This window comes from Protomyctophum parallelum (assembly GCF_964188405.1).
Source record: "Protomyctophum parallelum genome assembly, chromosome: 19".
Taxonomy (NCBI): Eukaryota; Metazoa; Chordata; class Actinopteri; order Myctophiformes; family Myctophidae; genus Protomyctophum; species Protomyctophum parallelum.
The window spans coordinates 33,117,834-33,140,591 of record NC_139717.1 but is presented as its reverse complement, the minus strand read 5'-3'; the positions used below and the strand labels follow the sequence as shown (position 1 = coordinate 33,140,591).

Here is a 22,758-nt window from a genome sequence, read left to right as displayed (position 1 = left end):
ACAGCTGATTTAAAATTATTCTTATCACGTCCGGTGTGAATGCACATTAAAAAAAGACTGAACAACAGTTTGCAGAATAGGTACATTTCAAGCACAACTCAATACAAAAACTGTGGACGTTTTGAAGGAGTGTCTTACTGACTCTTGGTGTTTGTGTTCCACATTTTGGTGGCATAGGAGCTAAATTAATTTAGTCCCTCGTTTGTGCCGAATCTGGCTTGCACATGGTTTGTTGAACTCCCTCTGGTGTTGTGGGTGTGGAGTGGACTTTGTTGACATTTAGACAGGTACATGGGTATCATGGTGGTGTATCGTATCTTGTGGATCAGACCCATTGCAAGATGCTGTACTCTGTTGTCAACCCTAAGCCATTCCAGTATGTCAAAATGGGCAGGGGTGAGGTAGGTTCGGGGAGTGAGGCCAAGTAGTAGTAGTCTGGGGAGTGAGGCCTTTGTATCTTTATTCTAGCCTTTTGCCAACGAGCCTCAAGCATAAATATATCCATGCTCGAGCACGCCATATCTATGTTGACACTCGCGCTGCTCTAACACTAGCAGGATTAATGTACCAGTCCGGTAGGCTACATGAGTCATTATTAAATGTCTGACAACATTCAAGTAAAACTCAGAAATGTGCAATCCAGGTAAAATAATTGGCCACTCTGCAATAGTTTATCTCTCTAGGTCGTCCTCAGACGTCCAAATCTGTACAAAGTCTGTTAAAACTCTGAAATATTAAATAAATATAATTCACCTTTTGTAATAAGCTTGTTGTTGACAAATTGTCAGATCTTCTGGATATAATGGTACAGACAAGTACAGACTAATTCTGACATTACATTTTCCATGCAGAATATCGAAATTCAGCGAATTTATAAAGACCGGAATTCAAATAGATTTTCTCAGTGGAGTGGACAGCCCTAATGTCATCCACCAACACTCGGTTGCAAAGGAGTGACCCAGCGAGTAACACGACAACACAGTAAAACTAAATTACCCATCTGATTTGACCCATTTCATTCAATAAGTTAGTTGCACATGCCTCATTGTGCCTCATGGAGGACCTCTGTGCTACCAGTTGTAGAAGAGATGATCTATAGTTCTATATGCTTCTCCCTTTGGAAGGTTTGAGGCCACAGCCGGGTAATTTAGAGAGTAAATGAAATGTGGAAGATCAGAGAAAAGAGACCAATAAAACATAAGTGGATGCTGGTGGGTTGGGTTCGAGCTGGGACACTGTGCTGTCTGCAGTGGAGCAGCAGAAGAGAACGGGAGGTGCCTGGGCCCCTCTGCTATGTGTGGCTGTTTGTCAGCCAGCTCTCTCAGGACAATGGAAAAAGCTGTGTGTGTGTGTGTGTGTGTGTGTGTGTGTGTGTGTGTGTGTGTGTGTGTGTGTGTGTGTGTAAAAGAGAAATATAGTGTGAGCAATACAGAGAGGGGGGACTGTTTTTCTGAGTTTATGTCTGTGTGTGAGAGAGGGTTAGAGAGTGAGATGGAATGAGAGTGGAGCCTGGGGAAAGGACTGTGTGATCCCACATAAACGATTAAGCAAGTGTATGAGCAAGAGGGAAAAAATTAATCAACAAACAAGGCAACGACATGCCTGATTGAGACTTGGTTTCGCATTGTGTCGCGCACCGAAAAAGGCCAATCTACAGGCTAACGACGTGTAAATCTCAGCAATTAATGGTGTGCGACACCAGCACACAATGAAGTATAAATCAGGCTCCTTCCCTAACACCAAGGGGCCATCTCGGTTGTACAGGACTGACCCAGCGAGTAACGCGACAACACAATACAATAGAGCTAGCCCACTTCCTGGTATGACATCATGTACCCCCATTAGGCCCCGAGTGGCTTGGTGAGTCCCTGTGGTTCCTTCCTGTTCCCCCTGCCCAGCGGAACCTCCACACAGGAAATGGCAGAGCAACCAGATTGGTAAGAAGGATGTCCTGACAAGAGCCCGACCCATACAGGATTTTAGGGCCTGACATCAACACTGAGGGATGTGACAAAATGGCATAATATTCTCAGCCAAAGCATTTCATTGCATGACGAGAAGTTTTAAAAACACCAAAAATAAACTTCCATGAACAATGAATTCTGAATTCAATCCATTTAAGCAACAAATAACTTCCTTTATCAGGTTAAAAAAAATCACACCAGTGTGAAATTACTCAAATGAGGGGCGCTCTTGTCATCGCTACATAAAAGGTGGTCCCTTATTGGCTAAGCGCTCCCACCATGTGATTGGGTAGCCGATTTGCTCATTTACATATGACATAAGTTTTGTCAATGGCGTTTAATGTTTTGATGTTTAATTTATGTTATATTTAGCGGAATTATCAGCTCTTATCATCATACATCATCTCATACTGGCCAATCAGAATGCCTGTTGCCTGTGATTGGTTAGCTGATTTGCTCGTTTACATATGATGTAAATCTTCCCTTCAGTGTCGATGGCGTTTAATGTTTTGATGTTTCATTTACGTCATGTTTAGCAAAATTTTGACCTAATTTCTCCGTTCATTGTCAATGGCAAATATTGACATGTGTGGGGAGGGGACAAGATTTAGCGGACATTTGACCTGAATTCCCCTTTCATTGTCAATGGCAAATCTTGAGACGTGTGGGGAGAAAAGTTGTTTAAAAATAACATGTAATACTTTGTATCCTTGTGGATGTATTACCACAATGAATAACACCAACATTATCCAATAATAATGACCCGATGGCTCTGATAACAGCTCTCTGACATGTGTTAGAAATAATTCCACCCCATGTTTTACTGGCAGGCCCATCTGCACCTGGCCTGGGCAATTTGCTGCTCAAACTACAAGCAACGATTGGTCATCAAAAGCTCATCAGACTTGGTTAATGTTGCAGTGCTATAGTTAAAAATGCAGCGTGATTAGCAATCTTTTAGGTCAAATTACTACCACCAGATGTCAGTTACTTATAAAGCCATATGCACTAGGTTGGTGAACTAAGTTTTTTGAGGGCCTCCTATGCCCAGGTTTCCGAGGATGCAAATTGTGATTGGCTAGAATGAGTTGATGTATGATTTTAAGAGGGCTCCTCAGTTGGGGGGTTCTTGCGGGTGGAAAGGCAGCATTTAGAGTAGACCATCATCATCATTTAGACCATGTGACTCTTAAACTCTCCTGTTATAGCAAACAACACAAATTGAATTATTTTTGGACGAATGGCAGTTACTCTCAGATTCCAAAATGTGACAATGGTGGATGTAAGACAGATAGCCTATAAACTAAAACCATTATACAGTAAATGAGTCTGCTTAATGCAGCATATACAATATTGGGTATGTGGTGCCACATTCTTGCATGTGCATAGCATACATACAGTGTGTGTGTGTGTGTGTGTGTGTGTGTGTGTGTGTGTGTGTGTGTGTGTGTGTGTGTGTGTGTGTGTGTGTGTGTGAATAGTGCATGAGGCATGCAGCCAATAAAAGCCTTGTAGGGTGGAGCACACATCAACTTCAGCTGAACAGCTGGCCACTGCAGGCTAAAATTCTGACTAGGCTGAGAAAGAGCCTAGCTGGCTCACTGTTGTATGCCGATTATGGGCTGGCATGGCAGTTCATTCTCAGTCGACCAACCCCACCTCCAATTCCCAAAGCAGGGAAATCAGGTACAAAAAATAAATAGATTAAATAAAACAGGAAATGGTGGAAGAAAGGCAGGAAAACAGAGGAAACCCTCCACTAGAAATGAGTGTTGTGTCCACTCCAAAAACATCAAATACTGGACCAACAAAGAAAAACACATTCCTGCCTAATATGTAGCATGAAACCATATTGTATTAGTGCTCAGTGCTCACACACAGAAACAAGCGTTTATTTGTTCACTGTGGGTTCATTTCTTGGTGGTTGATTAATTAGCCTAGTACCAGATTATGCATACAATAACACTCAGGCTGTACTTTTAATCACTATGTGCACCAATGCTGGAGCGGTTAAAATAATCCAACCATGTATTATTCATCTCCCGAATTGCTCAATGAAAACACAAGCCATTCTGGTACTAACGTAATCACATCTTATTTTGGGTGATACTGATGAGGTCTCCCCTTGATGTTTCTCCCTCTGAAGTCTCCATTCTTCTCATAACAATCTGCTTAGCCTGAATGGCCAGCATTATCAGGTCATTATGAAATAAGAGAATACATGAGAAGGCCCCTTTTAGTGGGTATGGTGCAGTAAGCGCTATAGTATGTGTGTGGAATGAGAATACAGTGTGCCATACACTGTTCATTTCCCCTATGGCTGCAGGTCATGATAGGGTCTCCATTTCAACTGCAATGAGGTCACCAAACAAGAAGAAAAGTAAACCCAATACAAATGTTTGTCTTCTTCTGCGACCACAACACTGAGAAGGAACAACAGGTCTATCTTCCTCACATAGGCTATATCTCTTTGTCAAAAAAAAGATATGTACCCCATATAGGCCTTGTGACAAAGATACAATACTGTAGTAGCGTTTTCTTTCTGAACATGTGTGGTGGAGGGGACATGGCCTCTGTGAGCAACTGACAAAAGAGATCACTCAGACTAGCAGGGAGGGATCTTATGTTTCATGAGGCACACATCTAGAATGTTCCCCCTGTATGTGGGATTAGGCCATGTTTCGACCGTGTAATAACACTGACTTTCTGATCCGATCTGCTCTATAAGGGAGCATTCATTTCAGTCACAGACGCTTTGGGCTTTGATGTCATAATAGGGCCCCAGTGACATCATATCACATTTTTGACAAACATTTAGATGGCGCATGGTCATCAGGTCTTGTTGGACCTGCATTATCACAACACCTAGAAACTTACCATAATCAGTACGAAGTTGCATTTCACTTGAATGGCATACCAGGCAGGCCTAAAAGATAGAAATCTATTGTATTCACACTCCCAGCATTATCTGCTTCTGCTGTTTTGCCTCTCAATGCCCCAAGCACAAATGTTTGTGTTTGACTACCATGCATGGTTCTGAAACACATAGCTGGGACACTACATCATCAGTGCATGAACTTTTGCAGCACCGCCCTGTGACATTTACAGTCCATTCTAAATTTCCCATCTCAGTCAGGTTAACATTACCATTTACAAGTTACAAGTTCATCCTCACAAATCGTGTGTTTTCACCCAGAAACTGTAGGATTCTTCTCTCAGGTGTGGGCGACACTCAACAGTGGTGCAGCAGAAAGCATGTGACAAAAGTTTGGGACTTCAATCAACACCAGTGTGAATCCATGATCTCTAAATAAGCTTGTCAGAGCCTCAGTGCAGTCATATCCCAGTGTTAACTCTGAATTTAAAACCAAATGGAGTCCATTTGGTTCCTTTTATACACTCTTCAGGGTTAAATTAACACTAAGGATTTTACTGTGTTAGTTCAGTAAGAGAGTGTCCTGTGTCAACACAGGAAAATGTCAGAGTGAAGTCATTACTTGGCACACACAGCAGGCACCTCACCTAAAAGGACAGGGAAAAGACATCACTTTGAAGCAAGGTAAACTAGTAACTTTTTCTGGAGGAGCAGAACAGGCATGTTGGATAAAGGCTAATTTATAATGAAAACCCAGATGGCTATCTATAATCTATATAGTTGAGCCCCGCTCAACACCAACTATAGTAGTTGCTTCCCAGCCTCACTCCCATGTCATATTTTGCCAACATTTAACTGGTGACATCTATTTCCAGTTGTATGTCTGCTGGTGACACTGACATTGCCCATGCCCAATATGTAGCACTGTAAAGGTTCAGGCCTAGTATGTATGCAACACCAAGAGGTTAAAGGTTGTCTGCATCAATTTGATGCCATTTGAACATCACTTCAACAGCACTTCTATTCATTGCCTGAAACTACTGCCCATGTGTCATGGGATTTTTTTTTAAAGACAAGCAGGCCAGGCAGGCATGCTCCGGCAACAAGCTAGGCCTCTCAACTAGATAAAAAGGTGAGTTGTTCACATTCCACGTTCATGCACAAACCAAGCCCCCTGTGTCACTCACTCCCTCTCTCTCTCTGTACACTCACTCAGACACACAATACAAACACACACGATTCCACACATGATCGAGTCGTTTTGTGTGTGGTCCTCTTGTGTATGAGTTTTAGCTTTGCTTTCTAAGTGGAGTAGGCAAGTTGCAAAACTGAAACAGTCACCAAACCATTCATTTTAGAATGTGCTACTACTACACAGCCAAAAAGCAACATCACACCATTATTTCTGTTACCTTGCTACAACAAAGTCTTGTTTAAACACCAGAGGCTGTGTATAAAGTTAACCCAAACAGGCACTCACACCCATAAAAGAAAAACATAATAGCATGCTAACTGGCTGTGAAAATTGTACTGAACTATAGTGGCCTTGCACAGGGAGGGGATAGCCTGAGAGAGCCCCACTACTACTATAAAAGGAATGTGATGGGGAAGGGAGGGCCACTGCACCAACATTAGCCTATCATCTTACCAAAGAAAGGGGCTGAATTAAGAAAAAGGGGGAAGAAAGGAAAATCTTACCCCATTCCAAAAACTCGAGAATATTTTTCTCTCTTCTTAGCGGAGAATTGTTGCACTCGTCGTAAATGCAGACAAGAATATCCAGTAGGGTTTCCACACTGAGGCATTGGCCGTTGGATTGAACTGGCCCGTCCAGTACCAGCTTTTCCAATTTCTTCAAACGCACTTCTCCAGACATGATTCCGACTGAGGTGGTGGGGGAACGGGTTAGAAAACGAGCGATCCTTGATACCCCTCGGCTCGGCCTAGCAACGCAGCAGGCCGATCAGTTCTCTCACCTTGAGTGTTAAGAGGGGGAGAAAACTTTGCTTTGAGGGCAAGCACAAGCTAATTCCAGGTTGAAGCAGATCTTTTCATGACCTCCCTCTCGCACATTTATCAATACAGTATCCAGGGGGTGGGAATGACGTACGATATTTCCTCATTTTATCGGATCTATCCCCCCATAAGACACAGAAAAGAACCCACAGTTACAGACCCTGCCCGGCCGGCTGCAGATCCTACTGAAAGCCCTGGTCGGATTTCCTTTCGGGAGTCTTGTTTTCTTCTCCTCCCCCAAAAAAGGGATATTCTCAAAATAGAAAAATAACAGCCGCGTCAATGCAGTAGACCGACAGTTCCCATGCGTTGATGATATTTGTGATATTTCCCCATTCCTGCAGCAACAACAAAAACGCATCAACACCTCGTAGCAAGGCAGATCTGCAATGCTACAAAGCCCCACCGCCCCTCCTCTGCTATAGAGGCTTAGCACACACTGCTAGGTTAGCTAGTTAGCTAGCCAGCAAGCTAACGTTACTTTTCTTTCATAGCTGCCAACACACTCCCCTATTTGTGCAGGAGCCCTTTGCGTTCAACATATATACAAAACATATATAACCCAAAACTATTCCGACCGTTTTGCGATGTGAATGCGGGCAAATGTTGTCCATACGGAGGGGAAAACCTTCCTTTCCCTTATTTTCTCAACTCAGTGTTGACACAGATAATGTCCTTTAAATCCCACAAGTCCGGTTTCTTCACAGTGGACAGCGGTGTTTCGACTGAAGGTCCATTCCCCGTAGAACGTCAAGAAATGCGGCTCCTCCTTTACAAGACGGGCTCCTTGCACGTCAAGAATAAAAGCTGTAGTCTCGTCTTCTTCTCTTTGCTCAATGCTCACACAGCCCACAGTAGATCCCCCCTCTTTCCTTTGCTTTGCCTCCCCCGCCGGTCCCTTCTCTTCTTGCCTGTCCTGGTGTCTGTGGAGCTACAGCAACGCCTGTTGGCTGCCAATGAGCCTCACAATGAAGAGGGCAAAACAGGCACCATCGACATCACCGCAACCAAAGCCGTTGCAAATGTGCATTCCAGCCAAAGGCAATGGGACAGATGTGAATAGACTCACTAGACTGGACTGGACTGTAGTAAGCGTCGGCCTCCTCTGGGGATAAATGCTTCAAAGAGTGGTTGTAAAATAATGGACACATAGGCCTATTCTACATTGGAAACGGATTTGAATAGTCTACTTATTAAGTTGACATTTTAAACACCTGGCATCCCACGGTTGTCTAAAATCTAAATTATTTCGTTAACAATTAAATAGGCTATGTACGCGTGTAGAGTGTATCTTTTATTTTCATATAGGTCTAACTTTGGCTTTAAAGTGGTTAAAATGTTTTGGTTCGTTTTAGGGACATAAAACGCATGCGCATGAGCTGCTAGCACGCACGTCATTATCCGCCATCTTTGCTATGCTCTGGCCAGAGTAGAGTGGCGACAGTAGCGTTGACTCACATTGTAACAATGGAATACGGAAGTGCTCATTCTATCTCAATGGGATAGTTCCAATGTTTGGAACTATAGCCCATAGGCACTCGCTTTGCGGCGAGATCAAAGCGTGTCTCCACTCGGGCTCTGGCTTACTCGCACATCGTTTGATTCGTAGCAACTGGCCCATCTCCTATTAGTTGTAGTGTCTCTACTAGCCGCGGCTTAACTTCGCTAGCCTGGCTAATAAACCAGACCGAATCAGCCCGGCCCCTTGGCAAAAAACAGTGCCTGCCAGTCGCGTCACAACTCACCAGGTTTTCCACCTAGCCACGGCTGCAGCCAAAATCCAGATCATCATGATCATGGGACGTGCAGAGGGCTGGGGGTGGAATAGCACCTGTGCGAACTGAGTGGTGCAACTATACTTTTGTTATAGTTACTGTGTTATAATACTGTTAGGCTATTATAGGTTATTGACTTAAGAAACTGCAATGGGCCAATAGGTCCTCCTCAGCCAGGGGTCAAAGGTCATACTGAGACAGGGGTCAATGGTCCTACTCAGACATACACACAGCTGTTTATTGGAGATGGTGTGCACCGCTCAAAAACAAAACAAACAAGTAAAACAGGCATATTTCACATCATTAGACCTAATCTTCAGTCTGAAGCAGTTTTCAAAGTGGGGTTCAGGGATCCTTAACAGTAGGCAGGCTACTCAGAGTTTGTAGTGAATTGACACATAATTACATATGCAGACCCCATCTGAAAATGTTTTGTGCAATGCAGGGACCCCAGAAGTGAAGATTTTTGTTTAAAAAAAAATAGAAGATGTACAAGCTTGCACAACACACTGTGAGCTTATACAGTATATAGGCCCAGGCCCTATGTGCTATTTTTTAATATAACCAATATAACTAGACCAGTAAGATGCCTTAGGGCGAGAAGCGTGCACTGGCCATAATATGGAGCGTGTCTTGAGTGTACAGGGTTTGATGAGGTCATATCAACATGGAATGTCAGAACAGGTCAGCTCCATATATGGAGATCTAAGGGTGGCAGCAGGGCCAGTGTCTTGACTCTTGAGTGTGTACAGGGTTTGATGAGGGCCCAGATATGGCCGGGCCTTAGTCTTGAGCCTGTTGAGAACTCTAGTTTTCACCGGCTGCTGGGCGGCACAAATATCTTTGGGGCAGGCCCGTCTAGAGTTTAAATGGACAGGTATCAGTGAAAAGGGAGACATCGAAGAGGAAGGATGGATGGGGAAGGATAAACGTATGGAACAGGTTCTGACATATATCCATATACTAATATTGATGACAAGACATCAAGGATCTCCATATATGGGCTTAATTGCGACAGCAAGTCGCATTTAGTATTATATCAGGGATCTCCATCCTGTGATGTCACAAGACCTGGGCTTTCCCCATGTATGGGGATTTTGAGTGATACACTTGACGGGAAATGCACAATTCCATAGTTAACTGCGACCTTCGGTCACAATAAAGGGGTTAAAGTGATTGTGATGCAGTATTAGCAGTAGCACATTTAGCTGGGAACCCCTCAAGGTCCCTTGGGGAGACACTACGTTGAGAGCCAATGCCTAATAGAACTGATAAGTGAAAATATGTTAAAAAATAACAACCTTGAGAAAACCTTGAAAGGCATTCTAGCCTAGCCCCATTAAATTATTAAGATTTTCATCATTTAATCATTTGAAGAAAAAAAGGTCATGGAATCTATTTCTCATGCACAATTTTGACATCAAACAAATTTTATTTAAAACTAAAACAATTATCATTGCAGGTCCTTAAGCCATTGGGGGTCCAATTTTGGTCCATGGCATGTTGAAATTCAATTTGGGGGACCATGAATTTGAAAAAGTTTGAAAACACGGCAGAGGACCTTGCTCACCTCTCCTTTTGGCCCTGCAAGTTCAAATCTTATGTTAAAACTCTACTAGGTGTTATTTATCTTTGGTAGACTGATTCTAAACTAAAGTATGGGCTCAGAACAGGAGATCCCTTTATTGTTTTGCCAGGTAATCCCTACTGAAGTAAAATGATGACTCTGTGTGAGGGTCCTCGAGGGGGTCCCCGGAAGTTCCAGACTCCCCGGAACATCCAGACCCGCAGGGGGCCGCGCTGATTCCGGCGAGCCGCCCCACGTCCGAAACGTTTGAGAAATGACAGAGTTACCGTGTGGGTGTCCCTGTACTGTACTGTACTGTACTAGGGCTGTGAATCTTTGGGTGTCCCACGATTCGATTCCGATTCTTGGGGTCACGATTCGATTCAAAATTCAAAAAAAAGATTTTTTTTCCAGATTCGAAACTATTCTCTATTCAAAATGATTCTTGATTCAATACATAGGATTTCATCACAATCTACTCCAGCCAACTGAAGTGATTAACTTGAAAATGACTGAAGACATGATGTTTACTGTAAGGGTGAGGGTTAGGGTGAGCTTACATTTCATATTATAAACACCATGTAGTGAAAACTCCTGTAACTAACCAGAAATAAAATCTAAAATAAAAAAATAAATAATAATAAATAAATCGATTTTTGGAAATTATGAATCGATTTTGAATCGTTCATAACGGGAATCGCGATTCTAATTCGAATTTTTTGACACCCCTGTACTGTACTGTACTGTACTGTACTGTACTGTACTGTACTGTACTGTACTGTACTGTACTGTACTGTACTGTACTGTACTGTACTGTACTGTACTGTACTGTACTGTACTGGCACACCCAAAATTATCATATATACAGTTAATATGTGCGTGTGTGTTTGTGTGTGTGTTAGGTTGCGCACAGGTGGTGAAAAACAACCATGCTATTTACGTGCTCAGACCCAGAAAGCCAGCCAGCCAGCCAGGCAACCACACACATATCTCCGTAAGGGATTGGTTGCACCACTCAAAAACTGTGTGATATTACCCACTGAACTTGATATAGACTTAATCTTAATCTTGAACCTCATTGGCTCAAGCCAAGCATGACAAATATTAAAATAATTAAGGCTTTTTGAACCATTTAATTTTTTTCATCTGGGCCTTGGAGGATACAGCTTCAGTCACATTTTGTTCTCTACTCAGCTGCATGGTATCCCATGGTTTTCCACTGAGCACCTAGACAGTACAGTATATTTTTTTACAAGAGTTACCAGCGTTGCCTCTGCCAGCAACTTTCCTCAAGCACACCAGACATCAAACTGAGCGAGGTCATGTGACGACAGACGGAAGACTGCTGGTCGAGTGCTGGTGCTTTAGCATGGGGGTTTGATGAGGTCAGACGATTCAAACGCAAAGACTGGACAGTTCTGTGCAATATGTTGATATGTTGTACCACAAGGTACATTTTTTGCAACATGTAATTTGATATAACTAACTGTAGTGCCAATGTAAAACTAGGCCTGATCCCTGAGCATTGCTCCTGTCCCTACGGCATATGGCAGTTCCTTTTACTTTGTTTTGTTGTTAACGCTTTGTTATAGTTCACTGTGTTGCATGGACGTTCGCCCAAATACCTGCTTGGCTTAAGACGATCTTGATATGGAATCCTGATATGGAATGTCAGAACAGGTCAGCACCGTCAGCTCCATATATGAACATCTAAGGGTGGCAGTGGGCGGGGCAGTGAAGGCCCGGTAGGGCCGGGCCTTCATTTTGGGGGCCTGTTGAGAACTCTAACTTTGGGGCAGGCCCATCTAGAGTTTGAATGGACAGGTATCAGTCAAAAGGGAGACATCAAAGGAGGAAGGATGGGTGGGGTGCGATCAATGTCAGAACATGTCAGAACATGTCATCTCCATATATGGAGATCTAAGGGTTTGAGGGTTGAGGTCAGATGTGGAGTTGCTGGCCGGGTCCATATATCTATAGATCTAGGTGATGATCCAGTCTTCTCCATGTATGGATATCCATGGTTTGATGAGATCAGTGTTGTGATCTTCATATATGGAGGCGACCATATAGACCTATGGAGATCTAAGGGTCTCCATATATGGGGACCATATATGGAGACGTGGGGTGACGGATGGACAGGAGATGCAGGTTTTCATAAATGTGACCTACGGATGGTCGCAAAAAAAAGGTCAGTGAAATGTATCGACTGTTCAAAATAATAGTAATTATTATACAGGCATATCATTTCAGTAATTTGATTGGAAATTGATTGATGAGATTTGTAGGGGATAAAGCTTTTTTTTTTTTTTTACATATCCTGCCGTCTTAATTCATATCCTGCACAATGGTTGAATTGACAAAAAGGCTATATAAATAGCCTATTTCAATTCAATGTAGCACCCCAACAGCCTGGCTAACTGGGGTGTGTTTGAGTTCGTAATAATGGACCCAGACAACGTTTTAAACCAAAAGGGAAAAAGCACTTTACTTGTTTTTTGTCTTTTTTAGTTTTAAAAAAATATAAAGAATCCCTTCTTTTAAATGTGAAAGTGTGTTTTGAAAGTAACAAAAATCATAAACAAAATAACTAAAGAAAAGAAAAGACAGATCTTAGGAAATACTAGACAAGGCTTAGTGACCTTTTAAAATAATAAAATACACAATACTCAAAATATTACAACAGCTATCAATTATAGCTGGTATACTTATGTGAACTCTTTGATAACACAAATGAAATACTATCTAACCCAATTCCTTTCAATCGTTTTCAAAAACCGAAACTGTTCCCTATCTCTCTCCCTGACTATGAAACCCAAATGTAGTTGTAAAGTTACCTTTAAACCATGAACTTAAACCATAACACTGAACCTTAGATTGAATGGGACGTTACATGTAAAACAGACTGTGGGCCCACACACACACGCACGCACGCACGCACGCACACACACATTCACACAACATAAAACCAAGTCTTTGCTTAATTTAAAGGATAACTTAAAGGATTCAGTTTAACCCCTTGTTTTCCACCCGGGCTACATCAATATAGTAGTCTCTTTGTGCATTATTGTATTTGTTCTCCTCTCTCCGACTCTGTTTCCCCCAATTGTTAATTGTTTGTAACTTTACCAACTTAAACCTTAACCTGGTAACCAGGTTAGTTTTAATAAGTGCCTACAAAATGTAATAGGCTACCGTCCACCGTGACGCAGCGCCAATACAGCTTATCCAGTTTATCCACCGATCGTGGTACAATTGCGTCCTCTGGTGTATAACATGCAGTCGTGCAATTCATCTCGTTTTTTCAACAGGCTATGCAAGTATGCAATCAGTGATAACCGTTTCTTGTGGTATGCAGATAAGATCCTCATCATTGTCAATATATGCATTTGAAATGCAAACCCATAAACGCCCAACATACCGTCGGCTAGCCTACTGACTACTGAGTAATTGCTGAAACGCTGAATCGGTTTCGATTCTTGTCTAATTGATCCTCGTACTTTTATCGTGAACCAGAAAATAGCAATAGCTATAGGTCCTATTAGTCTTAATTAATGAGTCGTGTAATTGATGTGTGATCCTACTTCATTAAGTCTATACACGGATCAAATGGATAAAGGTCTGGCTTTTTGTTGATTAAGTGTCGCCATTAACTGTGTGAAATGCAATTAGACTACACGATTGACGATTTTCTGGAGATGTGTGGGCCATTGAGAATTGTCCTTGTACATGTAGCCTTAGATGTCTATCGCTATTATCGTTGTCTGGTGCGCTCCAGACTCATTGAATGGCTGTATAGCAGACTAGACTATCGTTTATAGTTCCTTTCAGACCGGTGTATTTTGAAGTCTGGAACTGCTGGACTGGTATTTGCATGGGCTATTTAGGTGCAAACTAGAGCATTTCATTTATCCAAATATTTGATTTTAAGATAAGGCGGCGGCTGGCAGCCTATTGTAGGATCTATCATGACAATACAGCCCATGTAAATAATTAGAATTGGTCCCTACCACCAGCACAACTTAAATATTGACTTTGGAACAGGCAACAGCTCCACCTTGCTTCCATACAGCAGTGACTGACACTGGATAACAGGGCTGCAGTGTTATAATAATGACTAAAGGTCATAACGTTGGACAATAGGGCTACATCATAAATCTATAGTTCGTTGTTGAATGTGTCTGCAAACATGTGCTATATAATGTGCCAGTACAATGTAGGCCGGATGCTTAATCGCTTCCACAGTCTATAAATAAAACTCTAAATGTGCGCTTCTGCGACACAATAAAAAAATACATAAACAGATCATATATATATATATATATATATATATAAAACACACATATATATATATATATATATATATGATCTGTTTATGTATTTTTTTTATATATATATATATGGCATATTAAAAAATTGTTAATAGGCCTATGTAGCCTACTAATGGGAGGCCATGTGTGAACATGAATAGCTTCAATATTGTTGCACTATGAGAATACAGATTCAACATGCCAGCTTGGCCCTCCACAACAACACGTTTTATTTAGCAGCATGTTAAGCAAGGAGGATTTCATGTTTCACAAATGGAAGGGAATTACCTATAAATTGGACTGCTTTCGAATGCAAATGAAGCATGTTCATTAACACCTGTGTTGTTGATTGTAGGGGCTTGTTGGCCTTTCATTGAAAAGAAATGGCACCTGAGAGCATCAGATGTAGCTTTGAACTGGGAAACTTGTCTTTGATTGGCAAGATAGGGGAGGAACAAAGACTGCGAAATATCACACAAAAGAGTATCTTAATTTACTGAATTAGGTGTTGTAATGTGAGGTACAACATTCTCTGTGTATTTTAGGTTCCCAACAAGCATGTAGGCTGGACAGAAAGCATTTAGACTGGCCTTTGACTGCACTGAACAATGGATTTAATCAGAATTTGCATGGCTGATGATTCCTATACACAATCTGCCCAATTATTTCCTTGGTCTAGGGGTCATCAATTTGATGTCTAACCAGCTTGATGGGCTTCAAAGAGCCATATCGGCTCTGGGTAGTATTGCACATATGAATACGTTTGTACAATATATCATTATTGTATGATATCATGCCATGCATGCTGCAGCGTACACCGGTACTTAATGTACTAAGCATTACTTATAATACAAGTTAGGTTTCCTATAATAAAAACTTGAATGCTTGAATTGTTGTACAACATTTGTCCTTATTATCTTGCAGTGCATAAATAAATATACATGTTATTACATACTGCACCATGTATAACCATCTTTCAGAATTATACTTTGTGAAAATAAATGAAATAGAAAAGCCACCTTTACATACACACGCATGGGTTGTCATATAAATACATAGCAATATTGCATAATTATATGATAATGTTCTATTTACATGCACTAGTTGGTATATAACCATCCAAATCATTTGAGGGGATATAGAAAAGTAATGCCTTAATTCTCTGAATGTGCACTGCATGGATTTTGTAAATAAACTGAATAAACTTACTTACTTTATGTGCATAAAGCTATAATAATGTTCTTACATGACCATTTTGTGTGTGACATATCTGAATCATTTCACAATTTGAGAGAATAGGTTAAATATATCATGTTTGCATAATTTACGTGGATTTTGTCATGGTAACATGCAGGTATGCTGCCTATGAGAGCCAGTGGAGTGTGTGGCCCCACTGGCCCATAGACTCAGACCATAGATGGTTACACTCCTGGCAGTCATCTGTCATTTACTCTTCCTGTGTGCCCCTTCAGTCTGTCTGACATCTCTGAGCAAACACAACCCAATACACAACCACAGGACAGGGCCTTGGGCAGCCAAGCAGTGAGAGCAAACCTCTTCTAATGTTTGTGTGACAAAAAAGGCAAGGCAAATCCTCGCAATGGAATCAGATAATCACCAACCCGTGAAGAGCCTTCCCCAATCCACATCCACGCCACCCCCCTTGCAGGACCCCCAGCCTGTGGATTAACTGTCTGTTTGGCTAATAATTCTAATCTGCTGCATGGAGAGGTCCAAGAATGGGTGATGGGGTTGGAATAAACATCCAATCCTCCCCTCCACCCCACTGCATGCCTCCCCCTGCACACTTGTTCCATGACAGGCCGTGGCCGATACACTTGGTAGTGTTCATATACCACTCTATGGTGTTTCTAATCTCAGACCACCATAGCCTGCCAGACAGGTCGTGCATGTGACAGAAATAAATCCGCTGTGTGACAGACTGCCCTGGTCTGACGATGTCCAGTGGAATGTACACATCAGAGTGTGGGGTGTGTGTAGACAAGGGTGCTACTAAGGAGAGGGCACTATACGTTCACAGGGTCAAGAGATGTCTGTCTGGGATGCATGCAGTATACAAAATGAACTGGGAAAATCTGTGTGTGTGTGGGGGGGTCATGTGGAGAAATTATATAGTGTACAAATTAAACCAAATTAGTCCATAGGGTCCATTTGGTTATATTTGGTTCAATTTGATTTGTATAATCTCACAGTTACAAATGGACAAATGAACACTAACAGGACTTTACTGTATAGTGAGTTTTAAAAAGGTTTAATTTAATGTCTGTTTAAAACATTTTAAAACTTTCAGAGATAAACACTATACACACACACACACACACACACACACACACACACACACACACACACACACACACACACACACACACACACACACACACACACACACACACACACACACACACACACACATTCAGGACTTTGATTCCAACAAACATCATCTTCAAATAATGAGACCAAGTTGAATGCATATCATATTTAATAATAATTTGTATACATACTTTTATTATAATAGCCATATGCTTTTCTATTTTTAACTGTCTAAATTAGCCTATACCAACATAAAAGAGATGACATCCTTCAAATGAGACTTGAAGGATGTTGCTGTTTGAAGTATGGCCATTAGATATCCTGTTTAGGACGGGGATGTATTGTCGCACCTTTGTTCTGATAACAGCCCCCTCCCCCTCGACAAAGTGCAAATGACTGAGTGCCACACGCGCATATAAGGACCACTGGAGTGTCATTTGAACACTGTCTCTCTCTCCGAGTAACAGAGTGCATCAGTGCTACCAGCAGCCTCTTCAAACGACTGGACCAGTGACTTTTTTGTTATTAACGATGGATTCTCTCCGCATCTGCGTTCTGTGGGCCACTTTATTCACCCTCACCAAGGCTTTTACGCACCAGGATATGCAGGACGCACTTCTTCAGAAGCTGGGCTTGGACGAAGTTCCAAGAATTCAAAAAAGGGATTTGGAAAACCTGGTTATTCCTGCACATATTCGAAACAAGTACACATCTATGCTTAAACTTCACCACAGCAGGAAACGCAGAGCCCTTCCCAGTCTGGCGGGTATTCTGAGAGGCATCCCCGGCAATGCAGGTAATGATCTTTTCCAATATTTGAAATGTGAAATGTGGTCAATGTTCACTTCAATAATATTTGACCTAGTAACTGCACTTATTGATTGTTCATAATTATGCCCATGCGTAATGGTGACATGGCGTGCGCCACGGTGCCAAAATGATGTTATTCTAATGTATATGAATATGTATATGAGAGTGAATTGTTCAAGATATTCAAAACGTTTATCAATTTTGTGTGTTTTTAGATATATCTGGAGAGTATGTCTATTCTGACACGGCGAGGCAACGCGTGGTGTTCGACATGGAGATGAGGATCCCGGATAACAGCGAGGTGACAATGGCAGTAATGAAACTGTACAAGAAGGCTCCTAACCACCACAAGCGAGCCATGCTAGAGAGGAAAAGCCACCGTCCCATCAACAACGCCAGAGTCAGCATCTACTGGGTGGAGGTGTTCCCCAACGGCTCCAACAGAACATCTCTGGTTGACTCTCGGTAAGACTCGATTTTACAATCATTATTATTTTTGTAATATTTATAATTGTAATGTTTTTTAAAGTAGGCTACAAATGGAACCACATTCGGATCCATTTGTAGCTATAGCTGCTACTCCCAATTAGTTATCTATAATAATCTTCGTATATTGGCTGAATGGAGTTTCATGACGTGCTGTCACTCAAAACGCTAATCCAATCACCCCTCCTTCTCATTATAGGTTGATCCCCATTCACGAGACGGGCTGGATAAGCTTTGATGTGACCCAGGCCGTGAACTATTGGTCCAAGACTCAGCAGAAGACACCTATGTACTTGGAGGTGTGGATCGAGGGCGAGAGACCTGGCAGCTACGCGGCAGAGATGGCCAAGAGTGTCCGCTTTACCACCCAGGACCAGACAGACAACACCTTGGGAAAACCCGAGCTCATCCTCTACACACTCAACCTCGAAGAATATGGGTAAGGACGCAAGCTTTGATATACAGGAGATTGTATTAGTGTGCCAATTATCCCATATCCTTTCCCCCCACAATTTGCATTAATTATCTGGGTGGTGTGCCGACTTTTAACACAGTTCTCCCTTCATTTCCTCAGATCTCGTGGCGACTGTGAGGCCAATCAAAACAAAGATGCCTGCTGCCGCGAGGAGTACTTCATCAATTTCCGTGCGCTCACCTGGACGCAGTATTGGATCATCGAGCCAGCAGGGTACCAGGCCTTCAGATGCACCGGAGGCTGCAAGCAGCCCAGGCGAAACTACGGCTACGGGGAGAGGAGGTGTACCGTCGCTGAAAGTGCCCCGTTGCCAATTATGTACTTGGTGAAGAAGGGCGACTACACCGAGATCGAAGTGGCAGAATTCCCCAATATGATTGTTGAGAAATGCCAATGTACCATGGACAATGCTTATTCTGTATTCGGGAATTAGGCCCAAGTGTAGCCTATTTTCTTGTAACAAAACACGTCTAGTACTTTTTATTTAAACAAATAGGCATTCTCTGACATTTATAGAAACTGGGCATTTCATTTCTGTCCCCTTAAGAAACAAGCACTTTATATATTTTGTAAATAATGGATTTTGATAACTGTTTTGTATGAGTTGCATTGAGTCTCCATCAATTATTCAAATACTGTCTGATTTGATCTCAGATGTGTTGTATTTTGAAGCTGTACATAATATAGATGAGTGACATATTTTATGTTATAAAATAAAATGGTTTGCTTCATAGAACTTTGAACTTGCAAATTGTCTTTATTGGATACTTGCCCAAGTCATTCAGGTTGCCATGTGCCACCTCCATATAATGCTGTGAAACATGCAGCAACTTTTCTTTAGTCATCAACAAAAGTTTAATTATACCAACTTTTGTCACAGTGCATCAAACAAAACTAGCTTCTCAATAAATAATTTCGTATTACGATGTCATTACACACAAAATAACTCAAAATGTTGATGGTGTGGTACTAAACTTGGTTCAGGATCTAGACTATATACTGAAAAACATATTCTGCTATTAATATGGTGATATGAAGTGCATCGGTTCACCTGGCACATATTGTAGAACTCATGGGCCAATATACGTTTATCAACATTAATACTGTGCCTCACTAATGCTCTTTATAAGACACAATTTATGTCTACTTGCTCTGTCTCGTTGTTGAGCAACAGACAGTTCTGAAAACTATACCTATTACCTACAAATGGGGTAGTAGCATGCTAATGGAAACTATAGAGCCTTTATCGTCCTGTAAAATTAGCATGCTGAAATGGAAGCCATTGTTCCCGCTCTAATAAATATAAAACAGTTGTGTCATCATCATGTTCAAACTGTCCAAACCTGGTTTCTGAACTGTCCACAGCTCTTGTCGGAGTCACAGAGTGAGTAGACAGGGATGCTACCATGAGAATGAGTGAGGACCAAATTGACCAATTGTGAAAATAGTGGTCCTTTAATATTTTACAAAGATTGTAGAGGGACAAAGTCAACACACTGTTGAACACTGCACCTTTTGAGATGGTTTCAACCAGCTTGCCTACAGGTTGTGTTTTTCCCAATATATGATAATGTCAAAGTGAGGAATACCTTGTCTGTTTGTCTGCCATCCATCATTTAACTTGCTTCACACACTACCCCGCATACTGCTTTCACAAAATTGTCTTGACACAATGACATAAACTGCAATATAAACAAACCTTTTCATATCAAGGACGGTCAGACCCCCAAATTGATAAGCTGCGTATACACCCCATTTGAAAAGATATGGTGCCAGGCCAGCTATAGGGACCCCCATAAGAAGATCTTAGTTGATAGGTTAAGTAATGTACAACTGTCTATCTACTGTAGGTGCAGGGGAGAGAGAACCTCATTGGATTGCTGGTGAAATTAGAACAAGATTCAACCTGACATCCCTATTTTGTGCATGTCACTGTAAACAATGACATTTTCAGAATATAGCAGACCCTCTAGAAATGATGCACATTTTAAACTAAAATGGGTTGAACACCCTGAAGACTGCACACAATCAAATATATTTGATTTGTATTGGTCAATTTAGGAACACAATTTTTTGTCTGGGATTTCATCACTATAAAGGCGGGTGGCAATCCTATATAGTCCTATAGTCAATCCGCATTAAGAGAGATCACAGATGAAGTACAGTATAGCTGCATCCCATGACACCACCTGCGACTCCTTTATTTGTATTTTGTATGCAAGTTAATTCTATACGAAATTGTAATGATAAGTAAATAATTTGCCTAATGACTTATGACACTTGTTGCATTGAGTGGTCATGTTTAAGTCTGTTAGTCAGACTTGTAACCAGCTTTTTGTGTGTATTGGTATATTTGCAGTGGGATAAAGCTACATGGCCACATGCAGAGAAACATTGTGAGAAATGGTCAATCCACATCAGTCCTAGAATAGGTCTTTCTCTGTTTACATCAGGCTTAGACGATAGACTAGGCCAAACATTGGTAATCAGGGCCACTATCAAAATAAAAGGCCTGTTTGCTATCATTGTAGGGGGGCTTGTCATTCACTAATGTGCTACTGATGGATGTAAACAGGCTTCCTACAGCTTAACTCAAGTCTGGAAGGAAAGTGGATTCTATAATATTCTATTAACAGGAAGCATGTGAATAAAGGCCATTCAGCAGTATCATAATGCAATGGTGCTCAAATTCTTCAGGCTGTGACCCAACAAAACAATCATATTTGAACTAGGGACCCTACAAAAAAAACTCATTTTATGGACATACAAATGATCGGACAATAATATTTCCAGAAACACAAAGAGCTGTATAGCCTTAAATGACCTTAACAGGTCTGTAACTCTGAGAGTGCACACATTGAACCAAATGGACCCATCCGTAAGGGTCCTTGTTCCTAATGTTCCATACATAGTGTCGTAGTAAATCAGTGTCAAACATATTCAGAAGAAAACCTGGAGACTGATATTCAAAATAAGAACATTATAATGGTGTAAAACAGAAAATCTAACATTTGCCACGGATACGGACAAGTCTTGCCACAGACACATTTGTCAGTGTACGGACATATTGATGATCCCTGAGTGGGACCCTGACAAGCACTTAGAATTGTAGTGGCATGACATTTTGTTTGACTGTTCCACAGATAAATATTGTGAAAGTAGCAGATCTACAAGCTTGTAGATCAGCTATTTTAACATTTTTTGCCAATTTGGCCAGTTTTTATAGTGTAGGTTGTTACTTTTACTTTACTTATTACTTTTGATGCGGATCATGCGGTAATGGTCCCGGCCCACAGGTTGAGAAGCACTGTCTAATCATGAATGTCAAAAACATTCTTTACTCTCCTTTTTATTCAAGCAGTGTGGTTATGTTTAACACAATTAACAGTAGTCAAAGATCTAAGAAATAACAACGCTACTGTATAGTTTAAGTTTTACTTATTTTAATAAGAGTTGAGACAAAATAAAAAAGCAAGGTTTAAACACAAATATCAAAACATAGTCATTATAGAAAGAGACAAGTCTGAAAAGTTTCAAGAATTTTGGGCAGTTGGTTTTAATAAAACACCTGATATTTGTCCTGCAACATAAATCAATAAAAAATACACTTGGTTTTCATGAGGACATACAACAATCTCTACTCTGCAAACCTGTAAAATGGATGTATCCATTACATTAAAATAGGAGCATAACCCCACCCCTGAAAATCTTAAAATATAGACAGCTCAGTCATGGCGTATACCAGTCGTTGGGGAACACTAACACTTCATAAACACAACACAGCATTACCTGAAGTCAGTTAATGAAACATTCATGCATGGCTGAAATTTGTGGTTAACTATATACAGTATGTTCAATGAAATGTTAACACAGGCTGGTTACAAATAAAACAAAATGACTTATAGTGCACCATTGCTTCTCTCACTGACTCTCGTGGTCATAACTTCTGGTTGTACGTGACATCAACCTATTCTCTGCTACTGCAATAATCTCTACAAGGGAAATGTCATTAGACAATGTGTGCTGTTAAATGAGGAGCTGCCATTATTACAGAGGCCATGGTGTCACCATTACATAATCGGGAGTGCTTCGAAATAATTATATTGTATCAAGTTTGAAAATTGGCATCTTGACTTCTTTCAGTCAGTA

General features: G+C 41.2%; 2 protein-coding genes across 7 annotated transcripts in view; one reads left to right on the top strand and one right to left on the bottom strand.

Annotated features, from left to right (window-relative positions):
• The window catches only part of cdc42bpab (CDC42 binding protein kinase alpha (DMPK-like) b), a 101,677-nt gene extending 93,929 nt beyond the window's left edge, over nt 1-7,748 (bottom strand). For 3 of the 6 annotated variants that reach the window (XM_083789795.1, XM_083789800.1, XM_083789796.1), the window contains exon 1: nt 6,538-7,746. In XM_083789795.1, coding sequence (XP_083645921.1) covers nt 6,538-6,715 — 178 coding nt within the window. In that variant the 5' untranslated portion in view covers nt 6,716-7,746. Of the gene's footprint in view, nt 1-6,537 lie in introns of all 6 variants that reach the window. The other 3 variants (XM_083789797.1, XM_083789798.1, XM_083789799.1) reach the window with 2 other exon arrangements.
• A 9,621-nt stretch (nt 7,749-17,369) lies between these two features.
• On the top strand, nt 17,370-19,042 carry lft1 (lefty1; the record flags this gene model as incomplete). Its single annotated transcript, XM_083790573.1, has 4 exons — nt 17,370-17,634; nt 17,864-18,113; nt 18,334-18,573; nt 18,709-19,042. 4 exons carry the CDS (start codon nt 17,370-17,372, stop codon nt 19,040-19,042), a joined length of 1,089 nt encoding a protein of 362 aa, XP_083646699.1.
• Between the last annotated feature and the right edge of the window lie 3,716 nt (nt 19,043-22,758).